The sequence below is a fragment of the Sapajus apella genome, unplaced genomic scaffold (genome assembly GCF_009761245.1).
Source record: "Sapajus apella isolate SASKATOON/1434 unplaced genomic scaffold, GSC_monkey_1.0 scaffold90, whole genome shotgun sequence".
Lineage (NCBI taxonomy): Eukaryota > Metazoa > Chordata > Mammalia > Primates > Cebidae > Sapajus > Sapajus apella.
Window position 1 is genome coordinate 3,846,204 of NW_022437030.1, and position 16,705 is coordinate 3,862,908.

Genomic DNA, 16,705 nt, shown 5'->3' on the forward strand with positions numbered 1-16,705 from the left:
CTCCTCTGAGAAGCCTTCCCTGACCACCTGGCTGAGGACACCATTCTGTCCCAGCTTCCATTTGCTCTGGGAGTGGCCTCCTGACACTTCACTTCCATGAGGCAGAGACCAGCTGGGAGCAGGGAAAGTGTTGGGAGCCAACTTACCCCTATCAGCAGGTGGAACAGGTTTTGCTGCTCCAAAACAGGGTTCTAGCTATGGGGGTAGCCACTAGAGAGCAGAGCTAAGGGCATGCTAGGCTGAGAGTCCACAGTCCGCCCTGAACTGTGCCTCCCAGCCTGGAGCTAGTGAGGGGGCTGAACGTGGGAAAGGGGCTTGGTGTGGGGACTTTTGGAGGGGAGGTCATTTCTTGCTCTTATCATGGGAGCAACAGCTAGATGGGTGGGAGCACCCATTCAGGGACATGCTGCGGGTTCAAGCTTTGACCAGCCCAGAACACTCATTTCATTTGAGGGTCTTGTTATCAGGGTGTAGCGCCAGGAGCCGGAGCCTATGGTTTGAAAGCCAAGAGTGGGCAATCGAAGCTGAAACCAGGCCCGTGGCTTAGGAGCTGGAGAGCACACAGGGCTGAACACATGACTTGGGGACCAGGAAGCCAGGGAGCAAAGTCTCCAGGGCGCTCAAGCAAAACCCTAGATGGTCTGCAGGCAACACGGGGTGATGAGCGCAGCGTGGTGAAAAACACATCTTTCTCAGAGCAACGTTTTCCAGTCCTTCTGAGAAAATCAAAAAGCAGTCTCAGCTTGGTGATTGCAGGTCTCTATGCCTACTTCTCTCTCACGCTCTCTCTTTTAACAAAAGTCTATCAGCAGCCTCAGGCCCAGGACCCGCCTCAGGTGAAAGCCTGTTAGGTGTAATAACAGTGAGCGGTTTGGTTGTGTTTATTTTTATAGCTACTTTCTAATGATAGCAAGTGATTGTGAGTTTCCATTTAGGGTAGTAATAGGAAGTTTCTTTTTCAAGTAAATGTGCATAAGTCAAAGGAGACTGCTGAAAGGAAAATGGCACGTGGTTAACAGACCAGGCTGCAGCATTGTTGGGCCGCAGAAGGAAGGGGTGTGGGCCACACAGGAAGGTCTGGAAAAACAGCTGAATGCAGCTGCTGCCTGCGGGCCAGGGAGCATCTGGAGGCGTGACTGGGCACAGCTTGGATTTTGAGCCCAAGAGAGGCCCGCTGGGGACGTGTTGGGAGCCAACCTACCCCTACTGGCAGGTGGAACGGGTTTGGTTGCTCCAAAAGAGAGTTCCAGCTATGGGGACAGCCACTAGAGAGCAGAGCTAAGGGCATGCTAGGCCGAGGGGCCATAGTCCGCCCTGAACTGTGCCTCTCAGCCTGGAGCCAGGAAGCTCAGGGAGGCCAGTGGCCCTGTCCGGGCCTTAGTACTGACCCTGCACCCCCAGCCCCAGCTGGGTGACCCCCAAGGCCTTCCTGGAATTTGAATGCAGGGTTGTTCTGTGTGTGCTGCCTCTGAGAGCATGTCACTTTGACGTGGACATATCAGGTCTGGTGCTGTCCCTGTCTCACCCTGTGGCCCGGGTGAGTCACCTCGCCAGGCCTTGATTTCCCCACCTGTAAACAGAGATGAGTGAAATGACCTTTAAGGGCCGTGTCAGCCCATTCTGCATTGCTTTAAAGGAATACCTGAGGCCAGTTCACTTAGAAAGGAAAAAGAGTTCTTTGGCTCACGATTGTACAGGTTGTACAAGAAGCATGGCGCTGGCACTGCTTCTGGTAAAGCCTCAGGAAGCTTCCGCTCACGGTGGAAGGGGAGGGGGAGCTCGTGCCTCACATGGCAAAAAAGGGAGCAACAGCAACGTCAGGCTCTTCTAAACAACCAGCTCTCGGGGGAAGGCACCAAGCTATCTGCAAGGGATCTGCCCCCATGACCCACACACCTCCAACACCGGGGGTCACATTCAGCATGACATTGGAGGTGACAACCATACGTCCAAACCATATCAAGGACCCATTTTGGTGAGGACACCAGGGACCCATCCCTTCCCCTCTCCCCCACATCCTTTAACGTGGGGCTCAGCAAGGAAGGTAGTGCTTGGGTCAAATTAAAGCCTGGGCTTCATTTCCTGCTCCTGTTACGTAGCCCAGGCTGGAGTGCAGTGGCGCCATCTTGGCTCACTGCAACGTCAGCCTCCCAGGTCCTGGTTCAAGCAGTTCTCCTGCTTCAGACCTCTGAATAGCTGGGATTACAGGCACATGCCACCATGCCCAGCTAATTTTTGTATTTTTAGTAGAGACGGAGCTTCACCATGTTGCTCAGGCTGGTCTTGAACTCCTGACCTCGTGATCCATCTGCCTCGGCCTCCCAAAGTGCTAGGATTACAGGTGTGAGCCCCGTGCCTGGCCTAGGGCATATTTTTAAGGGCGGCATTGCAACCCTGGACAAGTCACTTAACCCCCGCAGGTTACAATGTTACAAATGATTCCATTTTCCTCAACTGTACAATGGGATAGGAACATGTCCTGAGCAGAGCTGGACTGATGGCCCGGCAGTGCCTGGCCACACAGTAGGCCTGGGGAGCCCTGACTGTTACTGCGCAGGGAGCTGCTTTCAGAGCTTGTTTTCAACATGGGCTTGGCAGGGACCTGCCGGCATCCCAGGGGACAGGGTCTCATGAGGATGCCTAATCCCAGCCCAGAGAGGAGACCCCAGGATTCTATCACTGCCAGTGGGGGGAGTGGCTGCTGGATCAGGGCTTCGTTGGAATAAACTCCTTCAAGCTCCAGGCCAAACGCCCAGAGTGGGTTTGCAGGTATGGTTGTGAGGCTGGCATGGCGCTCCCATCTGCAGTCCCTTGGGATGGGGCACCTATATTGGAGAGACGATGATGATGGGGATGAATCCAGGACCACAGACAGGCCAGTTCAATGGATGATTTTCATCGAGGTGCCTTTAAGTCAGTTCAACATGGCTTTGCAGCCTTTCAGGTGTGCAGGTAGGAGTTACCTGCGGCAGTGGGGGATGCTCTTGTTAAAGTGCAGACTTGGATTCAGCGGGTCCAGGATGGGGCCTGAAATCCTGTGTTCCTAACAAGGCCTCATCATGGATGTGGAGGGCAGGTACCTCACCTCTCCTGTGGACCCCGCTTTTGAGAAGTCAGGAGAAAGTTCAGTCCCAGCTGCCACCACTCCAAAGTCCCCTAGAAACAAAGTCCTAATACAGATGGCATGGGAGAAGACCCAGGCAAACAGGGAGGTGGAGAACCCTGGTGGGGCTGCAGTGGGCCCTGAGGAAAGCTTGCTGGAGAAGGGGGCCGGAGGGATTCAAGAACTTGTTCCAGGAACCCAAGGAATGTGTGGGCCCTAACTGCTGCAGCATATGAGAGATGCCAGGAGGAGCTGGCTGTGGTGGGCCATCCCAGGCCATCAGACAACTTGTAGTGGGTGAAGACGCAATGTGCATGGCCAGAAGAAACTCCCATGGACCCTCAGGTCAAGGCTGCGGGAAGCATGAGGAAGGGCAGCACTGAGAGTCATCGGGAAGAGGCAAGGGGATGGTCCTGACGCCACCCTGTGTGGCCAGTCCCTTTTGGGAAAGCTGAATAAGTCCATTTCCTGTTCACTGTGTGGGAAGCCAGCCCCTCTTCAGAGGTACTGATGGGGAGCCTTCCGTGTGATTCTGTAGGCTCCTTTACTCCCATATATGTATTTTCTCTCTCTGCACACACACGCGCAGGCGTGCGCACACACACATGTCCTGCACCCATCTTATCTATCTGATTTTGAGATGCACTTTTTTTTTTTTTTTTCACATTTCAGCATCTCTGAACTCAATGGCATCCTGCACTCCTTATTGGCCTGGCTTGATGCTGACATCCTTCAGCCCCAGGAAATGCCTGAAGATCTCCAGGTCTTGAGGCACTTGGAACACCTCTGCCTGAGACCACTTTAACATGATTCCTCTGCTTGAGGAATTTTGGACCAGGCTGTGTGTATTCAGCCCCAAAACATGGGTGAGCGCCAGCCTGCAGTTCAAATTCTCAGAAGTTCCCGGTCCTCCGCCCAGTGCCAAGTTTGATTCATGCGAATTTCCTTAATGTCCCCTCCTGTACAACAGGTTTATTCGGTGTTAGCCCTTACACCGGTTTCTGACTCTTTGGTTTCCAGTTTCCTCTGGAATATGCCATTAAACTGTCCGTGTTGGGCACTTTTTCTATTTAGTAAATATTTGGTGCATCTTAGAGTTGATAGCATTTTAGATTTGAAGAAATAACCGGCAAAATCAATAAAATCTGTTTCATCATCACAAATAGAGTAACAGTTCTTTAATTTTTCCATTTAATACTTTAATTTTCCATAGGCCCAGCTTTTCAAGAAGTCCAATATCTCCCAGTTCAAGTGTCTTTTCCCTGGAGTAGATTGGGAGACTTGAGGGATATCTGTTCCAAGACACCTGCTTCCAACCTCCCATCTAGCCTGCTGGAGTGCCTATAGTTGTTACCACAAGGCGTCGCTGTTGAACAGCTTCTGGTGCGGTCTGGTGCATGCTTGTCCACCTCTAGAGTGATCACTTGCTGGGCCAAGTTCCTCCCCTTAAGTGGTGGCTCACATTAACGTTCCCAAGTTACAGCCTTTTAAATTCACGCTAATAAATGCATCCAGGCTCTTTAGGTCTTTAGGAGATTCCAGCCTCAAACACACATTGGGCCAATACCTGCCTGTACCACCAGCTCCAAGCCCCATGTTGAATCTGGGTCATTGATCCAGAGGCCCCTTCATTCTGGGCCTGTGGTGTCCTTTCCAGACAGCGGACCTCAGTCAAGGGCATCCCAACCCACCAGAGAGGTTCCAGGATCACAGACCCTCAAAAGGGGCAGTGTTGAGGATTCAGTCTGTTTTCTACCCAGAAGCCCCATCAAGTATGTTGTATCACCTCCTCCCAGGGCTGTGTCTACATAACCCAGGGAAGCCATTATGGAACAGCTGCCTTATGAATGGAAATCTACACCTAGACAATGTGCTATGCCATCCCAGCCAGAAAAAATGGTTGACAACTTCCCTTGCCAAAAGTGCCTTGTATCATAAAATCTTATGCCATTATTGCTTTCTGAAAGGCTCAGGATCCTACCACCCTTCAAAGGATGGCATACAACTCCCACCGTGTGTGTGTGTGTGTGTGTGTGTGTGTGTGTGTAGAGGCTGTTCTTGAGGGCAATAGGTGAGCTTTTGTTTTGCTGTGTCAGGTCTACATGGTAAAGGAGAAAGGCTAGAATATTAGGATAGTATTAGGATAATGGATGGGAATATTTTAAAGCAATTCTGAGGTGGAAGGAACAGAGAGAAAAGCCTTGGAACAGCTGGAGAAAACTGTCTTCAAGGAAATGGACTAAGCTTTGTCTAGAATGTGCTAGGTAAACTTCTCCTCTAGCTTCCCATGAAGATACTGGTGAGGTGGACACTGCTGTGCAGGGTTTTGTCAGCTGGGTTTCTGTTTTGGAGATGAAGTGACCCTGGCATCAAGGGGACATGGGACACAAGCAGAGGCTTCCAAGATACCCCAGGAGCACCTCTGTTCCATACAGATGGGGAAATTGAGGACCAGAGGAGGGGCTTGTCCAAAGTCACCTAGTGAGTTAGAGCGCTCAATGCTTTTCCCATTAAAAATGAACCCCAGGCCACGGGCGGTGGCTCACACCTGTAGTTTGAGACCAGCCTGGCCAACAGAGAGACCCTGTCTCTTCAAAAAAATTAAAACATTAGCCTGGTGTGGTGGTGTGCACCTGTAATCTCAGCTACTTGGGAGGCTGGGGTGGGAGGATCGCTTGTGCCCAGGAGTTAGAGGCTGCAGTGAGCCATAATTGAGCCACTGCACTCCAGACTGGGTGACAGAACAAGACTATCTCAAATACCAAAAAAGAATAGGAAAAAGGAAAAAAAAAAAAAGGAGAAGAACCCCAAACAGCCCACCGTGAGCCATGGTGGCCCCAAATCTCCAGCGTCCCTGCGGGGTCCCAGGCCGGCTCAGTGGAGGTATTCCCGCACAGTGAGCTCCTTCAGGGTGATGCCGCGGGGCATGGGCCTCCGGAGCTGGCTCTCCTCCAGCCTCTCCTGCAGAGACACAAAGTCCTTGCCCAGTGCGTAGGCCAGGCGGACCATGGCGTCCAGCAGAGGCGCGTAGTAGCGATGGCCCTCCCGGGCCTGCAGGCGCTGCAGGGCCCTCTCTCCGGCCGCGAAGGCCTCGGCGGGGCGGTCCAGGTCGCGGTGGCACAGCAGCACGGCGCACAGGGCCGGGACGGCGGCCGCGGGGCAGTGGGCGGTGAGCTTCTCCTGCAGCGGCAGCACGCGCAGCAGCAGCTCCAGGGCGCGCGGGTACTGGCCGGCGCGCAGGCAGCCGAAGGCCTCGCGCAGCTCCGGCCGCGTGAGGAAGTCCAGGAACTCCCGGGAGCGGCGCACGCAGCGGATGGCGTAGAGCAGGCCCAGGTAGTCCTGCAGCGCGCGCCGGCGCTCGCAGATGATCTCCTCCGCGAAGTTCCCGGTCAGGTGCTTCCTGGGGAACTCCACGTCCTCGATCTCCTCCCTGAACGTCTTCAGCAGCGCCTTCTGGAGCTTCGCGAAGTCGGAATAGCGCCGTTCCAGGACTGCCTTGTTGTTGTCAAAGCTCCCGGTCTGGATGACGATGATCTGGTACACCTAGGGCGCAACGCAGAGACAGCTGTGGACACCTCCCAGCGGGGGCTGCGGTGGACGGAGCGCCCCGAGAATAAAATTAACCAGGCCGGTGTAAAGCATGCCCGAAAAACGGGCGATCCTTATATGCAATTCTATGTATGTATGTATGTATGTATGTATGTATGTATTTATATTTAGAGACAGGGGCTCGCACTGTCACCCCGGCTGGAGTACAGTAATGCGATCATAGCTCACTGCAACCTTGAACTTCTGGGTTCAAGTGATCCGCCCACTTCAGCCTCCCGAGTAGCTGGGACTACAGGCACACCCACTGTCCGGCTGATTTTTTGATTTTTATAAAGATATGGGGTCTGGCTGTGTTGCCTAGGCTGATCTTGAACTCCTGGGCTCAAGCGATCCTCCTACCTGGGCCTCCCAAAATGCTGGAATTACAGGCCTGAGTCACTGCACCTGGCCCAATTCTGGTTTAAATTGCTATTGGCATCAGCTGAGTCAATCCTGGAACAACAGCACAGCAAGGTGGGGACATCCGGGAGGAGAAAGGGCACAGGGACCTGGCCTGCAGGCTGCTGGGGTCCCTCTTGGCTTTACTTGCTAAAACTGGGCCTCCATTTTCTGAGCTAGGATGCTGTGTTTTCCAAATGTTTCACACTTGGGAATTAGTTTTAGGTACAATATAACATCATTTAGGTTCACCAGTGATGGCGTTATATGGTAAGAAAATCATTCCTTTTCAATTCTCTTTCAAGAGAATCCTGATTAAGGGCAATTATACATTAAGGGCAATTATAACCCATGCATCTGACTCCAGAGCCAGATTGCATATAATTATAGCCCCACCATGTTCTAGCTGTGTGGTTTTAGATTGGTAATTTAACCTCTCCGAGCCTCAGTTTTCTCATTCATAAAATGAGGACAGGCATAGTGCCTACCTCACCCAGTGAGGATTAAATGAGATAGTGCACTGAAATCACATGGAGTTGTGCCCAGCATGCCACTGGCATTCAGCGGTAGCTTTGTTATTATCCTGGACCCAGGTAAGTGAAGGAGAAGGATGAAGTGCGGCTCTAAGGACGTCTTGAACATCTCCTTAACACAGGCTAAAATTCCAGCCTAACAGGGAGAGCGGCCCCTAGGCTCAGGGCCTTCCGGAAGCCACAGTACCCAGCTACAGTTTAATAACAGCAGGTAGCTTTCCTTGTATTGACTGACCTTTCTAGTATGACTTTTCTAGTTACTTTTCTTTATGCCATGTGATGTTGGTTTTCCATTTAAGGTATTTCTCTTCAAAATAAATGTATCTTGTGTTTTGAAAAAGTGATCCAATTGAAAGAAAAAATAATAATTATAATGGATACAGGGATATGGCAAAATTGGTGAAGAAAGGATACAGGTGACCCACACCTGATATGGGATTAAACTGGACTATTTCCTTCTTAGGACCAAGAAGCATGAGTCATATGGTTGGAATCCTCACAGACGCTAGCAGGTACTGAGCCTGAAGTCTTGCTCTTTGGCCATTTTCTCCGGAAGAACACTGTGAGTTAGAGTGTGTCGACCCATTTCATAGTTGGGAACGCTGAGGCCCCAAAAGATTTGTTCAGGGACAGGAAGGAAGCAGAGTGAAAGAGGTGCCGCCATTTCCCGATCTTTGCTTACCACAAACTTAGAGACTTTTCTCTCCTCGATGCGAGCTGAAGCGATCTCAAAGAGCAGTTTGACGTGCTTCCAATGGCATTTCTCCTTCTGCCAGTACTGCTGAAGCTCCCTCGTGGTCATGCTGGAGTTGGAGCTCAGGCCGCTGTGCGTGTCTGGAAGGACAGCACCCTTAAGGATCTGCACCCGGTCAGTGCACTTTGGAGGCAAGGGCTTGGGGAGATGGCTGGGTGGATCTGAGATGGGATATCAGAACTCCTAAAGAGTGCTGAATATCTTTCTCTCCCACCCCACCATTTATAGGCCCAAGCGGGGCATCAGGCAGACCTCTGTGTCCAGCCTGGCTGAATCCACCCTACGACTGACAATCTCAAATAGCCCATCATCCCCAAGTGGTTTCTCAGCTGTGAAATGCGGTGCAGGCACTTTGCATCGTCCACTTTTGGTCTGTGGATTGGCCTTGGTGAAATCCCTGCTGCCGACAAGCAGAGACGGTGGCTTGTGTGTTTCTGAGCTCCCTGCAGCCCTGACTTCATGACTGTCTCCAGGACTTCTTGAGCACACATCGGTGGGCGGGGGGAGGGGTGGTGGGTAGTGATGAGGATGTTCAGCCTCAGCGGGCTGGCCCTTCCTAACGTTCCCATCTAACTGCCCACGTGCCAGGCTCTTCTCAGACACGCACTCCTCTGCTTTGCATCCAACCCTCTATTTCCATGCCTGGAAAATGAACACAGTGTTTCTTAAACTCCACTCGAGCCCTGCGCCTCTCTGAGCTTCTTGAGAAGTGCAAATAATTGTACATTTTATTGCAAAGGGCATGGGTCCCAGTTCTTTTCCAGTCTACCCTTCAAGACCCAACCCCTGCATCACTGCAAATGCCCCTTGGCATTAGAGTAAGGGCCTCCCACCTTGCTCCTATAGCCTCTTTTGTGGCACGTCTAACTATTTCTCACTGATCTGTTTCTCTGCCAAACCTCAGGGCCAGTGCGGTGTTTGATTTATTCTGTTCCTGCTTCCGCAGTGCCCTGCATAGGGCTGGGAACAGAGCAGGTGTTCAACAGGGGAATCTTGAAGGATTGTAAGAAAAGTTCCAGGAGATGGTGCTACAGCAGATGCTGTCCATGCCCATGGCTGGGCCATGCCCTCTTGGCACTCACTTTTCCGGAACATGCTACTGGCTTCCCTGAAGGCTCTCTAGGGCTATAGCAGCAGACCCAGGAGCGTCCCTTCTCTGATGCAGGGCAGGACTGGTAGATAACAGCCTGGCTTCCTCACCCTTGGGATAGGACAACCCAAAGATATATTCCAGGGTCTCCCAGAAGACCTCTGCTGGCGTTGGGCCCCAGCCACCTACCGTGCCCATCTGTTTGCTGATGCCCTGCACTGGCCTCCTACCTTGCCCTTCCTTGATTGCCCACTCTCCTGCTGTGACCCCTAGGACCATCTCCCAGATAAACAGCTTGCACAGATCTGTGTCTCAGTGTCTGCTTTGGGATAACCCAAGTTATAAGAGCTGCCCAGGCCTCTTGCTGCATCCGCCAAAGTGACCCACATTTGTATTTTGAATGTCTTCCGACATCTCCCCCGGACCGAGTCTCAAGCCTCAAGCCCACCTAAGTGCCCATCAGGTCCTGGGTGCAGGAGGTCAGGGCCAGTGGCTGGTGCTTCCTGCTTGGTCCTTGCAGTGCACTGGGTTATGGGTCCCTTCCAGCCAGGGCTCCCAGGGTGCTCTGGACTTGCCATGCTCCAAGTCTGCCAGAGAAACAAGAGAACAGTGAGTACCCCCTCCAACTGGGGTTCCCATTGGCTCCTGGAGTGCCTAGGAGCTGTGTCATGCCCCCTGCTGGCAGGCAGATGGAATGACAATGGCCCCACGGCTGAACCTTCCTGGCTCTCCCAGCTGCCAGATCCCAAACCTAGGTCTGCCCCTTTGCTGGGCAGCAAGGCAGAGAAGACCCTTCGCCTACCGTGATGATACATGTGTTATTGAGGTGGTTTTAAATGAGATGATTTCAAGCAAAAGCATTGGCTTTAGCGATTACTTGAGAGAAAGATGCTGGCTTGTCCAGATACTCAGTTTTATGTTACACATGTGAATGATGTCTCAGTGTTCAGGCTGGCCATGGTGGCTCATGCCTATAATCCCAGAACTTTGGGAGGCAGAGTCAGGAGGATCACTTGAGCCTGGGAATTTCGGACCCACCTGTGCAATGTAGTGAGACCCCGTCTCTAGAAAAAATTTTAAAAAATTATCCAGGGGTGGTGGTGCACGCCTGTGGTCCCAACTACTTAGGAGACTGAGGCAGGAGGATCCCTTAAGCCCAAGAGACTGAGGCTGCAGTGAGCTATGATGACGCCACTGCACTCCAGTCTGGGTGACAGAACGAGACCATCTCAAAAAAAAAAAAAAAAAAAAAAAAAAGAAAGAAAGAAAGAAAAGAAATCTCAGTATTCAGCTCAGAGCAGGTAGGTATACTGGTATGAATCATCTATAGATCAATCAATCAATTATCCATCTATCGGCAAAATTAGCTGATAGCTTGTTATACCGATGACTTCATACTCAACCTAGGTTCTTCACAGCCCCTAATCTAGTTTAATGCTCACAAAAATCTATCATTACCACCAAATAACAGATGAGGAAACTGAGGTCTAGCCCAAAGTCACGCAGCTGGTGAGTGTGGGCAACAAGCAAAGGTGAGTTTGTCCCCAGTGCTCAGTGACATTCGGGTGTGTGCCTGACACCCAGCACACACGCTGGCGCCAGCCTGACCGCTGGCTGCAGTCAGGACTGTTTTCTTCTCCCTTTTATAAGGGAACTGAGACTCAGAGTTGCCAAAAATGAATAGCTGGTGAGTGGTGGTCAGGATACAGACCCAGGCTGGGTTGACTTCAGAATTCTCTCCACTTTCCTCAGGGAGGGAGAATAGGCAGCTGGCAACTGGTTTACATAATAACTCTGTCTGTGACCCGGATAAGTGGATGAGATGACCTGGTGGCTGACAAGTTACTCAACTTCTCTGTGTTTCCGTTTCCTATAAATTGGGGATAATAACAGAACCCACGTTCACAAGGCTGGGGAGAGGATTCCAACAGGCAGACTCTGAAGCCTCAGCTCAGGGCCCTGTCCATCCCAGGCATTGTCTAGTAGCCATGCTCTTAGTGTCCAGCAAATGCTAGATGCTTCCAGAAATATTTGTGCAATAAATGACTAAGTTAAGGTGGACTGGAATAGAATTACCAATGTTCGAGACAACTTCAAAAAAGGGACGATTAAACATTAGCTCAGCTGGAGTGAGCAGCTGGTATACCAGTTTGGCACAGAAATCCAAGACCAGAAAGGTACAAGCGACCTCACTTTTCTCTTACCAGGACCTGAGGAAGCTGCCAGTGGTTGAACTCTGGTCTGTGGGATTCTGGGCCCTTGGTCTGACCCCTGGGCTGAGTACAGCCTAGAGAAAGGTACAGTCAATGCCTCCTTGGCACCCTGGCACCCCCTGAGCACAGAGAGGGGTGGGGGGATGGTCATGCATGTCCCTGAGCACAGCTAGCGCCTGTCCCTTGCTCCATGGGTGAGAGACCCTGGCGTGGGAAAGGGGAGGTCAGCTGGGGCCTGGAGCCTGCACTTCACAGGGAAGTGCTTGCTGTATCAGGTGAAAGGAACCCTGTGGTTCTGCATAGCCGTCCAGTGGGTGGCCCTCAGGGACCCTTGATCCAACCTCACCTTTTACAGGTGGGCAAACTGAGGCAGGCACAGGGGCCTGGCTGGCCCAGGGCTGCACATTCTTGAGCATCCTGTCACGGACACCCTGTCAGGGAGTCAGGAGACATCGCCTTCCATCCTGAACAACCGCGTGACCTTAGGCAAGTTCTTTAATAGCTCTAGGCCTCAGTTTCCCCACCTGAAAAGCGTGGCTACAAGTCCCGTCCTGTTGATAAGATGATGGATGACTGGAGGGGAGGTTTCCTATATTCTGATAGATGCCTAAGTGAGCTAGCCGGTGGTCTACGTGATTCTTGGTAGCTGAGATTCTTGGTAGCTGAGATTCTTGGGGGCCCAGGGTTTTCCTTGGGCACTCCTATGCTCAGCACTGCTGTAAAGTGGGTGATGGAGAGTGGCCTTGTTCACAGGGGCCCCAGCCTTTGCAGATCTGCTTTCACGACCAGGCAGCTGGCTCCAGGTCAGAAGCAGGGCAATGTTGGACCAGACACACTGTAAGACCCCAGAAACGATGCCTCGGCATGCACTAGGTATTTGTCCTAATGTTCTCCCTCCCCTTGTTCCCCCCCCCGACAGGCCCCGGTGTATGATGTTCCCCTCCCTGTGTTCTCGTTGTTCAACTTGTACTTATGAGTGAGAACATGCGGTGTTTGGTTTTCTGTTCCTGCATTATTTAAATACATCAGTATAAATACAACAGCTCCAGTAAAGACTGAGAAAGCTGATCATTAAACCAGGCCTTAGAATAAAAATCAGGCCAGGTACAGTGGCTCACGTCTGTAATCCCAGCACTTTGGGAGGCCGAGGTGAGTGGATCACCTGAAGTCAGGAGTTCAAGACCAGCCCGACCAATATGGTGAAACCCCTTCTCTACTAAAATTACAAATTTAGTGCCTGCCGGCATGCGCCTGTAGTCTCATCTACTCGGGAAGCTGAGGTGGAAAAATTGCTTGAACCCGGGAAGCAGAGGTTGCAGCGAGCTGAGATCGCGCCACTGTACTCCAGCCTGGGCAACAGAGCAAGACTCTGTCTCAAAAAGAAAAAAAAAAAGAGAATAAAAATCAAATTCAGCAGCCACATTCAGCTCCCTTATGTTGTCATGTTGCCTCTTACGGGTTTCATTGGGAGTCACCCATTTAAAGAGGAGGCAGAAGGAAAGAGTTGTGCATTGGTGTATCCATTGGGTTTTGGGTAGCTTCTCATCCCTCTCCTGGCCTCAGTTTCCTCGTCTGTGAAATGGGAAAGCAATCCTGTCGCTCTAAATGCTCCCTGGGGACAGCTACATAGACGGTTCCATGGACCCTTTCCTCCCCTCTCCTCACCCTCTGTGACAAAGCTTTCTCGACTTTATAACAAAATACTGCAAGTGCTCATGCTGTTGGCCTGGAGGCCTGTAGTTGGCCCAGGGGACAGAGCAGCTTCCCAGCCCCCACTGCCCTCCCGCCCTGTGTACATAGACAGTCATTCTCCTCCTCCTATCCCCAGGTGCCCTGACCACCCGCTCTCCAAGAGCTGCCTGCCAAGTCCAGTCCTTCTTTTGCTGGGCACACAGAGGTCATGCTATCTTTCTGAGGGCCTGCAGAGGACTTTTCATAGGGAATGAGCCTCTAGAGGGGTGAAATAAAGCACCTGGCTCACTCCAGGAGACGAGGTCCCGGGACGCTGGATGTGTGGCTGCCTCTGTTGGGGAAAGGATGGGTACCCTCTGACACCTAGATGCTCAGCTGAGAAGCCTTGCCAAAGCCAGGGGCTCCCAGCTAGAGTGTGTGTAACAATCCCCTGGCGGGTGGGGGTGGAGGTGGGGGTGGGATACCAGGGGCTTATTCAAAAGCAGGTTTCCTGGCTCCTAACATAGGAAAATGCCTTTGAGCAGACCTGGATTCTGTATTTTCCATGAGTCCCCTAAGGCTATGCTGACACAGGGGTTCCCTGACACTGTTTTTTGAGAAACACAGGTGCGGTGACTTACTCTCCAGGCCCAAGATGGGTTGTATAAATGCCTTGCATTTCAAAAGGAATGGAGGTGATGGAGGGTCCAGGAGCTTCCCTGTCCTCTGCCTCAGTGTGCTAAGGAGAGCTCCAGACACAGCGGCTGTCACCAAGCCTTCCCTGTCCCACCCTGCCCCCAACAGGTGCCAGACAGGGTCCCAGGAGGGAGTACTCAGCCCACAGTGGACAGAGGACAGCTGAGCTTGGGATCAAATACTGACCTCCAGCCTCTGGGGCTGTGTGTGTCCAGGGGTCCAGGAGGAGTGTCACATGGCTCCTTCAAGCTCTTGGTTCCAAGTTCCGGTGACCAGCCGAGGGCTGCCACTTTGCTAAGTTCCCCGTTTGAAAACAGGAAACAGGCTGTGAGCAGGCTGTGACGTGCTCCTGATCGCCCCATCCCATTGGCTGGTGAAACATGGTATATTGAACTCAATTGGCAGCCTGTCAGCTGTACCTACTTCTCCTTCCGGGCAGCGCAGGGAAGGACAAGGTGTTACGGGGCCAGCCTTGTGGGGTCTAGGTGAGCCTCACTCTCCCTGCAGCCTTGCAGCAGTCTGGCTGTCCTTCGAGCCCCCGTCGATCTCTGACATTCAGGCATTAGCTCCCAGAACCCTTTAACATTCATTATTCCACTCTATGAGCTAGGCAGGATGGGGGCCGGCATGCCCCATGAACAGATGGGAAAACCGAGGCTTGGGTCACAGAGCTGGTGGGACACAGAGCCAGTGACGGACATAGAAAAGCACTGGGGTGGAGTTACAGTTCTATCTGGTACCTCTTCTCTGAGCAAAGCTGTATCCATCACCACCAACAGAAAGTACCAGGGAAGCGAAACTCCTCAGCACTGGTGTGATTCACGGCCACCCATCTTTGTGGCTTTGAGGGCAAGAGACTGAAATCAGACAGAAAATAGAACCTTACTGGCTGGCCTAGAAGTTTACTGAGCTTCTTCAGAGCCATGACTCCCTTCTTCCCTATTAGAGGTAGTCAGGGTCCTGATTCAGATGGGGATTACTTCTTTGTTTTTCCTTAGAAATTTACCACCTATGAGATCCCTGAACAATTGAGTTTCATTTTCCTTGTTTGTGAATCTTATATAAATTGAGCCATGTATACTGTGTGTATTCTCCAGTGCCTTGCTTCTTTCATGCAACATTTACGTGTGTAAGATTCACTGATGCATTTCTGTGTAGCTAGTTTTCTCATTTCCATTGTTGTGTTGCTACATTATTATTATTACTATTTATTTTCCTTAAATTCTGGGACACATGTGCAGGCTTGTTATATAGGTATATATGTGCCATAGTGTTTGCTGCACCTGTTAACCCATCATCTAGGTTTTAAGCCCTGCATGCATTAGGTATTTGTCCTAATGCTGACCCTCCTCTTGCCCCCCGCCCCCTGACAGGCCCTGGTGTATGATGTTCCCTTCCCTGTGTCCATGTGTTCTCATTGTTCAACTTGTACTTATGAGTGAGAACATGCGGTGTTTGGTTTTCTGTTGCTGCATTATTTAAATACATCACTATTTATCTTTTTTTTTTGTCTTTTGATGCACACTTGGCTTGTTCCTACGATGGCCATCATGATCAGTGCCACTGATGATATTCTTACAGATTTGTCCAATTCCATGTACTTATCTGAGGTGAAATTGCTGGGTCTTAGAGTACGGCTAGCTTCAGCTGTGCCAGATTATGCCAAATGCTTTCCGGAGTGGCTGTGCCATTTCATATTCCTACCGGCAGCATATGAGAGTTCCAGGTACTCCACCTTCTCACCTGCACTTGATATGGTCATTATTATTATGATTTTAGAGACGGGGTCTTGCTCTGTCACCCAGGCTGGAGTGCAGTGGTGCCATGGTAGCTCACTGCAACCTGGAACTCCTGGGCTCAAATGATCCTCCCACCTCAGCCTCCTGAGTAGCTAAGACTACAGGTATGTTGCCATGGTTGGCTAATAAAAATTTTCTTTTTGTAGAGATTGACCATGATGGCCACTATATTGCCCAGGCTGGTCTTGAACCCCTGGCCTCAAACGATTCTCCTGTCTTGGGCTCCCAAAGTGCTGAGATTACCAGTGCGAGCCACCATGTCTGGCCTGGTCAGTGTTTTTTAGTGCATCACTGCATTAATGTGCAGTGGTCTCTCATCATGGTTTTAAGTTGCATTTCCCTAAGGACTAACGATGTTTAGCATCTTTTCAGGGGCTTATTCGCCATCCTTATGCCTTCTCCAGTGAAGTGTCCTTTCAAAGCCATTGCTCATTATGGATTGGATTATTTTAATGGTTTGTAGGTGTTCTTTACATATTCCTTTGGGTTTTTTTGCTTCTCAATGTCCTTTTCCACCCTACAGTTTGATTTTGTACTCTCTTAATGGAGTTTTGTGATGAATAAAAGTCGCCAACTTTAAAGAACCCTATCAATCCTTTGATACGGTTGAACTTCGACTCTCCTAATTGCAACATGAAATTTAATAAAGTCCTCCTGGTACCAAAGCATTCTGCCCTGAGCCAGTGTCATCCTCGGCGGGCATGGAGGTTTCTCCTGTATTCACTGCTGCAACCTCATAGGCTTGTGAGGCTTAAGAGGAGTTCAGTTGAGCCAAGCGCTTAGAACAATGCTGTGCTGTGCTGTGCAAGTGCTGGCAGTTATTTTTCTAAGACCTTTATTGCTTGTCTTTTTCACTGGG

At 51.1% G+C, this 16,705-nt stretch overlaps 1 protein-coding gene across 2 annotated transcripts; it reads right to left on the bottom strand.

Annotated features, from left to right (window-relative positions):
• Positions 1-867: 867 nt before the first annotated feature.
• SNX20 (sorting nexin 20) lies at positions 868-15,055 on the bottom strand. Of its 2 annotated transcripts, XM_032255692.1 has the most exons (5): positions 14,234-15,055; positions 9,916-10,054; positions 8,306-8,457; positions 5,737-6,646; positions 4,267-5,651 (listed from the first exon to the last, which is right to left on the bottom strand). In XM_032255692.1, the coding sequence occupies exons 2-4, from the start codon at positions 10,043-10,045 to the stop codon at positions 5,978-5,980; spliced, it is 951 nt and encodes a 316-aa protein (XP_032111583.1). In that variant the 5' UTR covers positions 10,046-10,054; positions 14,234-15,055; the 3' UTR covers positions 4,267-5,651; positions 5,737-5,977. The 2 variants fall into 2 exon arrangements, with proteins under 2 accessions (XP_032111584.1, XP_032111583.1); XM_032255693.1 differs by lacking the exons at positions 4,267-5,651; positions 5,737-6,646 and adding an exon at positions 868-1,570 and having other exon boundaries at positions 14,234-14,401.
• Positions 15,056-16,705: the final 1,650 nt, after the last annotated feature.